Genomic DNA, 11781 nt, shown 5'->3' with positions numbered 1-11781 from the left:
GAGGACCTGGGGCCTTGCAGCTGTTATGCAATAGGAAGCTCTTGCACTCCTAATACACACATTACACACATGTAGGCAACCTGACAGAGCACAAACCAACACTCGTAGCCATAAAACTGTTTATTAATGCTTTGCATGATAGTCTTGGTTACACAAAAATGTTAACATACACAAAATTTGCTTTCTCAGCAGTAGACAGTGAATGCAACAAAGTTCATAAGAATGTACAGACAAAGCTGCGCTGTAGAATTGTTACATCTGCAACAAGTATGCCCAACATGCATACAATCACTACAGTAATGCAAGTAAGAAACGAAGCAATGGCACTTTTTAAAGAAATCCTCAATGAACAGGTTCCCAAAGTCCTTTACAAGCACATTAAGGTTGTGCAGACTCACGTGTACATCAGGAGCCCACGGAGCTGCCGCATGTACGTCGCAGGCATTTTGCAAGGACCGTTGAGTGCTAGAGACATTGTTTCCTGTTGCTGGTGAGCTGACATTCGGGTACAGTGAAAGTGCTTTGCAAAGGTAGGCGCTTCTTAGTATGAGCAACAGCGTGAGCATTATTAATTAGGCTCCGACTGCAGGTGTTGCACACAGCATACATTAAATGCTTCACAACCAGGTGGTTGAACAAACTCGTTCTTGACTAAAACTCCAGAGAAACATTTGGGACATTTGTTGATACTGGCTGTCTGCAGTGAACCAGATGTAAGAGTAGTCGTGTTGACCTGGCTCACAGATTGAGATGATCTGTGAGAAACAACAGAAGTTGGCAACTAATACCTGCGAGTGGCCAGAGTCAAGACATTGCAGAGATTGCTCTAGCAATGATGGCTGGGTTTGCAATAAGCCTCTGAGAACCTGCGTGGAATTTGAACTTGTGAATGTGCAGCAGATGTTCTGATGAAGCCAGGAAATTGCACTGGCTGCACAAAAACTGCTCAGTCTTCAGTCACCATGGAGTGAGGCGAGTGGTGTCCTTCGGAAGATGCACAATAGATATGCACCATCTCTGTTCGCAATCCTCTTCCTTTGGTTTCACTGTCCCCTCTACACTTTGATCGTTGGGCTGTCCAGGTCTTTCCTTTTAGAAGCAACCAACTTGGCTGCCTTGCCAGGGTGCGCAGTCGTGGAGTGCTCACGAATGCACATGTAGTTTGGTCCCCTATAACTACACAAACTGCAAGCAAACAAACGTGAATTGCTCTTTGGCACAGGATGTACGCCACTGCAGGAAGGATTCTCTGTGCTGCTGGAGACTGGAGTATGCTGGTCCTTAGAATGCCATGCAATGACATCGGCGCTGTAGGAGCTGAACTGTCAACTGGTGCATGTCTTGCGCTGTCTAACATGGACCTTCACACGAATAGCACGTCCATTTTGTATCGAAGATTCATACGAGCATCCTTCCGCAGACACTGTTGCGAAAGTGATTTTCCCAAAAGCTCTTTCACTTTTTCTGTTTCCGTATCAATTAAACGGTCTACGTTTGTCTCCTTACTCTCGAATCTGACTTCTTTAGTTGAGTATTGTCCCACTACACTATGTGTCCTGTGCTGGTGCTCTTCGACTTCTTCTTGGCCAACGAAACACTCGTCACATATAGTACAGTGGTACGGGTAGTACTTCAGATGTGTATACGGGTGAAGTCTTACTTCCTCGGCACTTTGGAATCGCCCTGGACAATGGACACACTGATACGGCTTTTCGACGACGATACAGCGAGCTTCTTGTTGACCGACGAAGTTGGTCACCCAGGACTCAAAATCTTCATTTTCACAAGTAGTGAACACTGGGCACTTTTCAGGATGGCTAGATGAAAAGTGTTCTTTCAAGTGAGTTCTGTTGGAGGTGGAATAACTGCAGGCATCACACTGGATAGGCATGTATTGGAAATCTTAATACATGTGCTCCTGAAGCTCATCCTTATTCAGGAATGTTGCATTACAAAATAGGCACGAGCGGGAGCTCTCTTTGGCAATAGACACACAGTACTTCTTCAACATGAGCTCCAAGGTCTCTGAAATTCCAAGAGTAATCTGGTGGGCTGCAACACAATGGTTTGCTAGGTCAGCCAAGGTCACAACATGGTTTGGGCAGAAAGGTATAATGTTCTCGGCTGGGGCTTGTTGCAACGAATGGTGTGACACGGACATGTCCTGAGGAGCAGCAGCTGAACAAATGCCCAGCTCTGCAAGTTCCGGTGCTGAGCTGGCCTCGCGTGCACACTGTTCTGTAAATCCTTGAAATGTCTGCACACTTTTCAAACTCTTCAACTTGCTGGCTAGTGCAGCAGATAAGCCTTAGAGGACTATCGGGGTAGTTATCACAAAGGTGCTTTAGCATTTTCTTGCATGTGGGCTCAGAATGGTGACAGATGCCACACTGTAGCACACCCATGTCATGAGTCACGCAGTGCTGCACCAGTGCCCGTGGACTACCAGCAGACGAATCACTAATAGAACAGGTATACTCTCTGACCTTTGGATAGGCTGCATTAAGGTGCCATTCAAAAACATCGGGGTTTAAACTTTTGAAGTCGCAATTTGGAGCACTACAACGGTAATATGCCACACTCACGTGCTGCGTTGGGACGCCTAGCTGTATCATGCCGCACTTAGTTTCCGCCCAAAAGAAGCAGCAGCTCCTGCCCTGCATGTAACCACTGGTGGTGCAGCTGGATATGAATGGGCAGTACGGACCTATAAAGACAGAGCCCGCACTGGAAATCCGTATACCCATGAGCTCCTTCCTGCACAATTTAAGGACAATAGCATCGAAGATATTTGTCACATGCAGTAGGTACAAACATTAAGGTCTCCCACTTCGTTGAGACTGTGTGACGCTAACTGCATGGTTGGAGAAATCACTTGCCTGATTGCCCGTGCAGCTTTTGAAGAAATCGCCGAAGCTCAAGAACGGGCTCAATTGACAAGACTCTCTGGAACCAAACCGGGTAGAGAAATCCTAGCCAAACTAGGTCATGACACCACAGCAATCGAGAATCTATACGAAAGTGTTCCGACGGACACACGCAACTCCTACACGGTTCGCCCACTCCCGCGCACCATCAACCCCGCGCACCATCAACCCAGAAGGCTGGCACGCGCATCGTTCATCCTGCGCGAAATACGTACGTGATAAGAAGATCCAAGGCTATTTAGTAGACGCGGCACAATACCTGTCCAGACAGGCCTTCGTTGCCACCACGGTCAATAAGCAAGGTCAAGTCACAAACGCTCTCACAGTCAAGACCCATGCACAAGTCCGAGATAGCAGAACAGAGGTCGCCATCGCACTCGCGCTCACAGACCCGACCACCACCCACGTCTACAGCGATTCACGCTCGGCCGTCAAAGCCTTTCAGAAAGGCGCCATTGCAAGACAAGCACTACATATAATCAATACATCCGCACCGCTGCAGCATCACACCATCTGCTGTTTCCCGGCACACCTCGGAGAGATCGAGGACGCCCCTCCCAATCTCAACGAGATGGCTCACAGGAGCGCGCGAGACCTAACCCTCCGCGACGCCACCTATTCTGGTCGTAACCATCCCCGCGACAATCGGGACCCTCCCTCCACATACAACGAGGTCACAAAGCACTTTTATCTAGACCGCAGAATATACAGCACACCTCACAATAAGCTGACCAGACCTCAAGCCATCAATCACCTTCAGAATGCTTCAAACCAACACGTACCCCACGCAGAACAGACTACATCACTACATGCCTGAGCTATACACAACATCATATTGCGAAAATTGCCTTATAACACGTAGACGTACATCACTTGCTCTGGCCGTGTGGTCGGACCGACGCAAACAAGAATCAAGACTCTGCCAGGCTACAAGAAGCACTACGCAGCACGGACCTGGCGGAACAGCTCTGGGCCGTCCAGCGAGCCCACGATGCGGACAGGGCGCTAAAACTCCCAGTCCCAACATGGGAGCAGCCCGCTCTATGGGGCCTTGTGCCCCGTAGCCCGCAGGACCTCATAATAAAGTTATCCCATCCATCCATCCACTTCTTTTCTTCTAGTGGGTTTCCCTTGACGCTCTAAGCCAACAGAAAGGCGAAGCCACCACAAATTACATTTATAGTACGCCCGTCTCCATCGTATCCGACATTCAACATACATACTGACGGACGAAGTCCTATGCAAATTAATCCTATGCAAAGTGAGAGTTACCCTACATTTGAATTTTCGCGGCATCAAGGGATCAAGGTGCGTATTTAACTCTCTCTCATGAAGGAAGGAATGCTCTTTTCTTTCCCCCATGAATGCTCTCCCTTGACGTCATGTGGTCAGCGTACAGTACCATCATAGTCCCTCAATACTATTAAGGGACTATGGTACCATGTTACATTGTGCAAAAAACAGGCTTGACTCCAAGTAAAGCCCCTCCATGGATGGAGGGGCCTTAACTCCTTAAACGTGGATGGAGGGGCTTTAACTCCAAGTAGCATATTCTCAATTCTCAAGTGATTTAATTGGCGCTGAGCCGTGCTCCCTCAAGGGCTGCAGAAGATAGCGCCAACCTTTCCCTTTCCCTCAAGAACCACTTATCATCATCATCATCATCATCATCAAGTGATTTACAGTCAGCGCCCGCGCACCATGGTTGCCAAGGCTGCTCAGCCTGTTGACGACGATCTGGAGCGCGGCATATCTCGGAGGCGTCTGTCAGCGCGCCAAAGTGCTCGCATGTAATAATGCGTCCTTCTCTTGGCGCTGAGCCGTGCTCCCTCAAGTGCTGCAGAAGATAGCGCCAACCTTTCCCTTTCCCTCAAGAACCACTTATCATCATCATGGTTGCAACGTTGCAACTGCGTTTATAATACTTACAATACTATATAATATATTATGTTTATAATGCTATAATACAACGCTTATAGATACTTTACATTCCATATCTTTTTTCGGAGTATTGCAATATCCTGCGATCGTAAATTGCACTATACATTTTTGACCAATCATCATAGTAATCGAGAAATTGAGGTAAATGCAGAACCCTACTTGAGACAACGTTACTAGCATGCATTCTTCCTCTATGGTTACTAGAACTACAGTGAACTAGAAGTAATTTCTAGTGCACTGTACTAGAACTAGCTCCATGCGGCTTAAGTTCAGGCCATAGAGTTTCTAAATAAAAAACATATGAAACTCTATGGTTAAGGCATTGTTTCAGTTTACAAACAGCGCCGCGTTGCGCAGAACCGCCACCGATTCTGCTCCCACTGGCGCTGCAGTCGCACCCGGATCCCACCACAGAACACCCATACAAACTGATCCCACGCCACTGTACCCGCGCTGCGCAGTCAGTCAGCTCGAGAAGTTCACCAAAGGATGTTTCCATGTTTTCTTTTTCCTTTCTTTCCTTTTTCTTTTTTATGTGGTCACGCCGGTTTGGACAGGGCCAACTGCGGCGACCCGATAGTCGATACAAAGGGCAGGACTACCATCACCATCACCATCAGTCCTCCGTGTACTCTCTTGTATGGGTGTTCTGTGGTACTCTCGTAGGAGCTGTGCTTGTGCCGCTGGTTCTTTATTCTATGGTTAACCTCCCGCATTCTTTCGTCTGGTGCCACGTTTTCGGAGCTTTGCTGGCGCTCCGTAGCTGATGTGATTGTCCGAATACATCGATCCGCTAATTTGATTATGTGTTGTGTGTGCATCTAAGCCGACCAAGTCATGCCGACGTGTTGTGTGCCCGGCTGTACGAGCGGGTACCGGAACGACACAAGCCCAGTCCGGCATTTCTTCTCCGCTCCTAGCGACGAGAAACTACGCTTAGCGTGGAACAGGGCCATACGCCGCACCGACAAAGACCTCACAACGAAGTCCAGAGTATGCTCCTTGCACTTTCACGACCAGGACATTCTTAAGACGTATGTGCACGTGATCAATGGAGAAACTGTCGAAAGCCCGAGGGGTAAGTGGAGTCTTGTCGACGGTGCGCTTCCGAAAATCTTCCCGAACTTGCCCTCGTATCTAACAAAGCCAGCGGACAAGAGGCGAAAACGAAAGCGAGAAAGCAATGGGGCCAATAACCATGGAACAGCATCCCCGCAATCGGAAGAAGCTTCTTGCAGCATAATTCCTGCTGACTGCCGTGGAAGACAATATGCCTGAGCCGTGCGCGCCATCGTTTAGTGAAATGGAATGTGTAGAGCTGCCACCATCATGGCAGAGAATCACCGTGGAGAATGGCAGCGGTAAATTTGTGGCATTTTTCACATTGAAGTCCGAAAATAAGGCGTTGCAAATCGAGAAATGCGTTGTTGTGGATAGTGACAGAGTGGCAACCGCAAGTGGGAGAGGCCGCGAGGCGGAGGCTTTCCTGAGCGTGAACATTGAGACTATGCATGACCTTAGTGACCTGTTAAGCAATGTGCACAAGCTTCATGCATGCTCTGGATACGATGTACAAGGCAACAGCTGCATTTCACTCAGATGCCAGGCACTCTCCAAGCAGCAAATGTGTTCATTCTGCCGCACTGAAAAGAACAGGCTTTTGAAATATCTTCTCAAAAGCAAAAAAGGCCAAAAAAGGCACGCGTGCAGACAAAAAAAAAGTGAAGAATCTGCAAAAGAAAGCAATCAGGGCAGCTGCTGCAAGAGTGTCATTCATGAAGAATATGGCACAACTAAGAGAGCAGCTGACAAGTGAAAGGTCTCTCTCAATTAGTAAACATTTAATGTCGCTTCCACCTCTTCAACGACTGGCATTCAACATGTCTTTGAAACAAATGGAAGCAAAGGGTCCACAGGGTGTACGCTACGCTAGGAGATGGGTGCTGAACTGCCTTCTCCTTCACATTTCAAGCCTGAAAGCCTACAATTTGATGCGGAAGATGAACTTGCTTCCCCTACCGACTTGCAGTTGACTTAACCAGGTCCTTTCAGGTGTACAGTGCGTGTACGGTTACAACCATGTGGTCCTGTAAGTGCTCAAGGCATTTTTTGCTAGCAAGCGTGATGTTGAAAAGTATGGCACACTCGAGAGGGAGGGAGTCGAGTTCAACAAGTTGACATCTTTATTTCAATAAAGTTGTTTCTCTCTCTCTCTCGACATACAAATTTGATGGCATTGTGGAGTTTGAAAACACAGGAGAGCAAAGCAAGGCTATCTTGGCTGACCATGCCCTTGCAATTACATTTATCCCTCTATTTCACAGCCCATTGCAAGTTTTGTAACTAGAGGTGCAGCTCCTGGTGTTGTGTTGGCCAAGATTGTTGTCGAATCAGTGCTGCAGCTTGAGCGCCATGGTGCATCAGTTCTGGCTGTTGTCAGTGACGGTGCGGGCAACATCAGATCAATGTGGACACATCTTGGAATATCGGGAAAGTTGCACCAGCCTGTGAAAAATATTCCGCACCCTACACTTGAGGATGGACGCTTTTTTCATTTCCTGTGCGATGTGCCCCACATTACACAATGTGTGAGAAACCATCTCCTGACGCACACATATGCAAAGGTAATTGAAACGAGGTTGCACTAATAGTTGCCGAACTAATCATTTTGAAAATACCCTGTGTGAAACTTAGTTCTGCGTTTTATCCCGTTGCTTTTTCTACCAGGCTGGCACCAACTGCATCAATTTTAAACATATGAGCGCCTGTACAATGCTGAAAAGGACAGCCATCTCAAGATTGTTCCAAAATTAACTTCCTCCCACATCAAGCCAAGCAAGCTGGAGAAAATGAATGTTAGACTGGCAACACAGGTACCTCACCAATGTCACGCATCTAGCTCGCACTCTGCTGTGGTGTTTTTTGCTTTTTTTTTTTTGTCGGTAGTACAAATGCAAATATTTGACTTTCTTTAAACCTATCTTCCAGTTGTTCAGCAGGAGTGTTGCCATTGGGCCAAAGCTTTACAGGGAGCAGCGTAAACCAGGCTTCGAAGACGGTGAAGGAACGGAAAAATTCATGATGCAGGTGAGTGAACTGTTCGATGTTCTCAACGCCAAACACCCTGCTGCTGGCATCTGTAAGAACTCTCCGAAAATCGAGGTAACGGGTGTTCTTATGCTTATTGCGGTTTGTTGTGTTATATTGTGAGCCAAATGTATTCATGGGGGCATTTGTTTTCCATACTGCAGGTGATAAAAAACTTCCTCATCATGCTGAACATGACCGAAAAGAACAGCATTGAGAGAAACACAAAGCTCTTTGCATCTCAGTTGACAACAGAATCCCTCAGAGTGACATTCATGTCGGTGCTGGATATAATCACCCTCCTGCTTGACAAGTACATAAGATACATGCTGACTGCAAAACTCAACCAGGACCCATTGGAAGTAGTTATTTTTAAGGTTAATTTGGATGTAGTTTGTGCATGGCTGCCTTTTTTTGCAATTTACACTTACATTTCTTTGTTTTTCTCTTCCCAATGCTTTTTTGGAGTCCTGAGATCATTTGGCGGTGATGAAGATAGGACAATTTGGCCAAATATTCAGGCTTTCGAGCCTCTACACTCCCTTAAAGATGGCAATGAAAGGAAATTGCACTGGCGATGCAGATCCCGTTCGTGTTAGTGTGGAAGAGAGCCTAAGCTCTAAGAGGCTTGAAGTTCTTCAGCAAAAGAAGGAACGAGAGGACAAGCTCGGATAGCTCATCCACAAAATTGTGTTAGAGAAGCTGCCAGAAGGGGACTCAAAACTAGCACAATTGTGGCCGACCCACTGCAACAGATGCTGCCTTATACTACCTTGCAGGATATGTAGTAAAGAAAGCAGCAAAGTTTTCGAGCTGCCATGACTGTAAGGTCACTCTCCTTGCCACAGATGATGTATCACCTCAGCAATTTTCACCGAGATGCGTTCCTTTGTTCCGGGTGCCCTCCAGCTGCCGTCAAAAGCTCCGACATCACTGCTTATACGCATTGAGAGCCCTATAATTTAAAGAACAAAGTCCAACATAGTGTTTGGAGACTTGTTATGGGCCATTGTTGAAGACTTGACAAAACCTGGGCGGCAGCCTTGTAGAGGTTGGATGTTTTATTCATTCTGAAGAGCTCTCTGCACGTATTGTGAAGTTTTATTTAGTAACACGCATACATTTATATGCAAGGTTTCTATGGCAACACAAAGAAACGAGTGTGCAAGTTAAAGTTGCCAGAAAGCGTGCAAAGCTCTTGTGAGTACCGGCCAGTACCTGAGATTTGTCGAGTGTGAACTTGAGTTAACTGAAAGGTGGGTGTACAACCAGCGCATTTATGCTTTATTTTGTGGCAGTAGTAGACGTAAGTGAATGCATCTGAATAAACTGGTGAATGAAAGCCCGATTGCTTTGTTACTTTGTAATCCATGCTGAAATCGCTAGTTTGGGCAGTGGCCACGATTTGCCCACCGAGATGGCATGAAGCGGCGTTGACATTGAAAGGAGGGGTGCTCGCGAGCACGGAAGCCACTGTCGTTTGTTGCGACGCGCGTAGGTTTCCGCATGAATCGTTTATATAGTAATACAAATGCATAATATTTTGTTCAAATGAGGCTAGTTACAACCTTAGGCGAATTGCAAAAAAGCAGGGCATGCGGGAAAATACCGAACAAGGTTACTAAAAGGTAGCGTAACGACGCATGCGTAACGCCAGATGTAGCCGGCAGACTGCCGCGCTCAAATGTTTTGAAGCAAACACATAAGTAGCGCCACTTGCTAAGATATCTTGCAGCGATGCATGTAAAGTTTTCTACACGGTTAAACGTAAATAAACGCGCACATTGAGCGCCCGACTACGGCCTAGCGAGCCAAGCAGCCGCGAGGCTGGATGGCTGGATCTCGATAGAACGCTCCCGCCACCTGTCAGCCGGAGTCACGGGCGAAGCCATAGAGTTTCTCTATGGGCGAAGCACGGCGCCGGCGGAGAGTTCGACAACTGAACCTAGTTCTAGTAGAGTGTACTAGAAGTACACTCTAGTTCTGTAACGTTGACTTGAGACTGCACCGGGTCATTCAAGTACATCTAGCCACCGTAATTCAAGTACCCTAGTTTGACTTTCGGTAATGCGGTCCTGTGCATGAGATGAGAGGTTCGAGCAAGGTTGGAAGTTAAGCAGCGAGGGGTAGGTAGACTGGCTCTGGGAGCACACGGAAATACACCAAATCAGGGGGTACAGGGTGACATGGGATGGACGTCATTCGAGGGCAGGGAAGCCAGCAGCAAGATAGAATTTGAGGAGCGATTGAGAGAAATGGCAGAAAAGCGGTGGGCAAGGAGAGTTTTCAGTTATTTCTACATGAGGAATGTTGATACAAAATGGAGGAAGCTGACCAGAAAACTGTCAATCAAATATTTGGACTGCAGGAGGGGTGCAAACCTGGAAACAGCGGTTAAGAATAAGGTTAAGGAAACAAAGAGGGGTCTGTGGAAAACAGGGATGCAGACGAAATCAGCACTGGGAACATACAGAACTTTCAAGCAAGAAATTGCCAAAGAAAATATCTATGATAATTCTAGGGGAAGCTCTTTGTTGTTTGAAGCCAGGACGGGAGTATTGCGGACTAAGAAGTACCGAGTCAAGTACCAAGGTATAGACACGTTGTGCTGTGCGTGTGGAGAAGAAGAGGAAACGGCTGAACACCTCGTACTTTTCTGTAAAGGGCTTAACCCTACAGTGCAAAGCAACGGGGCTGATTTTTTCAAAGCATTGGGGTTTAGGGACAGTGAAGGCAAAATAGACTTTAAGCGGGTAGAAATAACCAAACAGAGGTTATCTGATTGGTGGATAAAATCAAGGCAGGGGTGAAATTTCACCCACCACAAAGTACAAAATATGTTCATAGTCATGGCTAGGTGGCGTATGCCACCGCCCGATTTAAAGGGTTCAGCCTCATCCATCCATCCATCCATTAAAAAGCTCCCTCAATCCGAAACTGGGTAGTACCATGCAAGCTCGGTCGTCTGCTTCGGAAAGCACGTGGACCCGCCACTTTCGGTTGTGTTGTACCACGGCTTGCAGCGAATATCGGCCGCCGAAGATTTTTTCAGGGGTGGCACGCTGCGTAAAGGCAAGAAATTATGCAACGCCGAATACGTGTACGCCGTTCAAGAAATAAGCGGCGAAGTTTTAGCGCGGTGTCAATCGCAAGTGAAGCGAGTCACGTACGAAGTTGAACTTCAGGTAAGGTTCGCACGCTGCTAGATTCAGCCGCACAAACGCGAGGAAATGCTTGCTACAAATGAATTCACAGCAGCGATAAGCAGACATCATGTGTACGGAACTGCTCGAGCGCACGATCGTACGCGCCGCGACGGCACCGCTCCTTCAGCATGCCGCTAAACAAGTAGTCATGCCTGCGCTGTAGTAACGGCCATCTGTCCCTTTACCAACTGATAAATAACTGATGCAATGCATATGAGCTCGCAGTAACGTACTACGTGCGAATCGCTGCTCGCTTGATGTAGCTTTTAATGACAGTGCTCGAACATCGATGTGCTGTAATCAATACTGCCTTGCTGCGCTGCCTCAACGTGCTGGCTTGAGGTCAAGGATGAGCACATTTAACTCTCAAATCTGTGCTGCTCATAGTGGGGTAATGAAGTTATCCAGCGCGCCCGACGCTCCGCTTCGTGAGGCCTTGAAAGAAAACGGTAGAATCTGATGTTGGGATTCAGGCCTTCTTGCTCGTGGCAGCTCACGGTCGACGCAGCAGTAACGACGGTGACGCTTTTTCGCGGCTGAGCTAGGTCTCTCGGGATCTAAAGCCACTCCATCCACGCGCGGCGCGTGGATGGAGGGGCTTTAGATCCGGAGAAACCTGG

The 11781-nt window shown here is 47.5% G+C and overlaps 2 protein-coding genes across 2 annotated transcripts in view; one reads left to right on the top strand and one right to left on the bottom strand.

The window, feature by feature from the left end:
* Window positions 1-4: 4 nt before the first annotated feature.
* LOC119457591 (zinc finger protein Xfin-like) overlaps window positions 5-11781 on the bottom strand; it is a 36181-nt gene continuing 24404 nt past the window's right edge. Inside the window, exon 3 of the mRNA XM_049670240.1 lies at window positions 5-733. Coding sequence (XP_049526197.1) covers window positions 569-733 — 165 coding nt within the window. The 3' untranslated portion in view covers window positions 5-568. The remainder of the gene's footprint in view (window positions 734-11781) is intronic.
* On the top strand, window positions 6296-10120 carry LOC119457590 (uncharacterized). The gene is made up of 5 exons (XM_049670261.1): window positions 6296-7492; window positions 7596-7741; window positions 7857-7955; window positions 8120-8317; window positions 8424-10120. Exons 2-5 carry the CDS (start codon window positions 7718-7720, stop codon window positions 8427-8429), a joined length of 327 nt encoding a protein of 108 aa, XP_049526218.1. The 5' UTR covers window positions 6296-7492; window positions 7596-7717; the 3' UTR covers window positions 8430-10120.

Source organism: Dermacentor silvarum, chromosome 7, assembly GCF_013339745.2.
Source record: "Dermacentor silvarum isolate Dsil-2018 chromosome 7, BIME_Dsil_1.4, whole genome shotgun sequence".
NCBI classification, from domain to species: domain Eukaryota; kingdom Metazoa; phylum Arthropoda; class Arachnida; order Ixodida; family Ixodidae; genus Dermacentor; species Dermacentor silvarum.
Note: the sequence above shows the minus strand (reverse complement) of the source record. Positions and strands in the feature narration are given on the sequence as shown.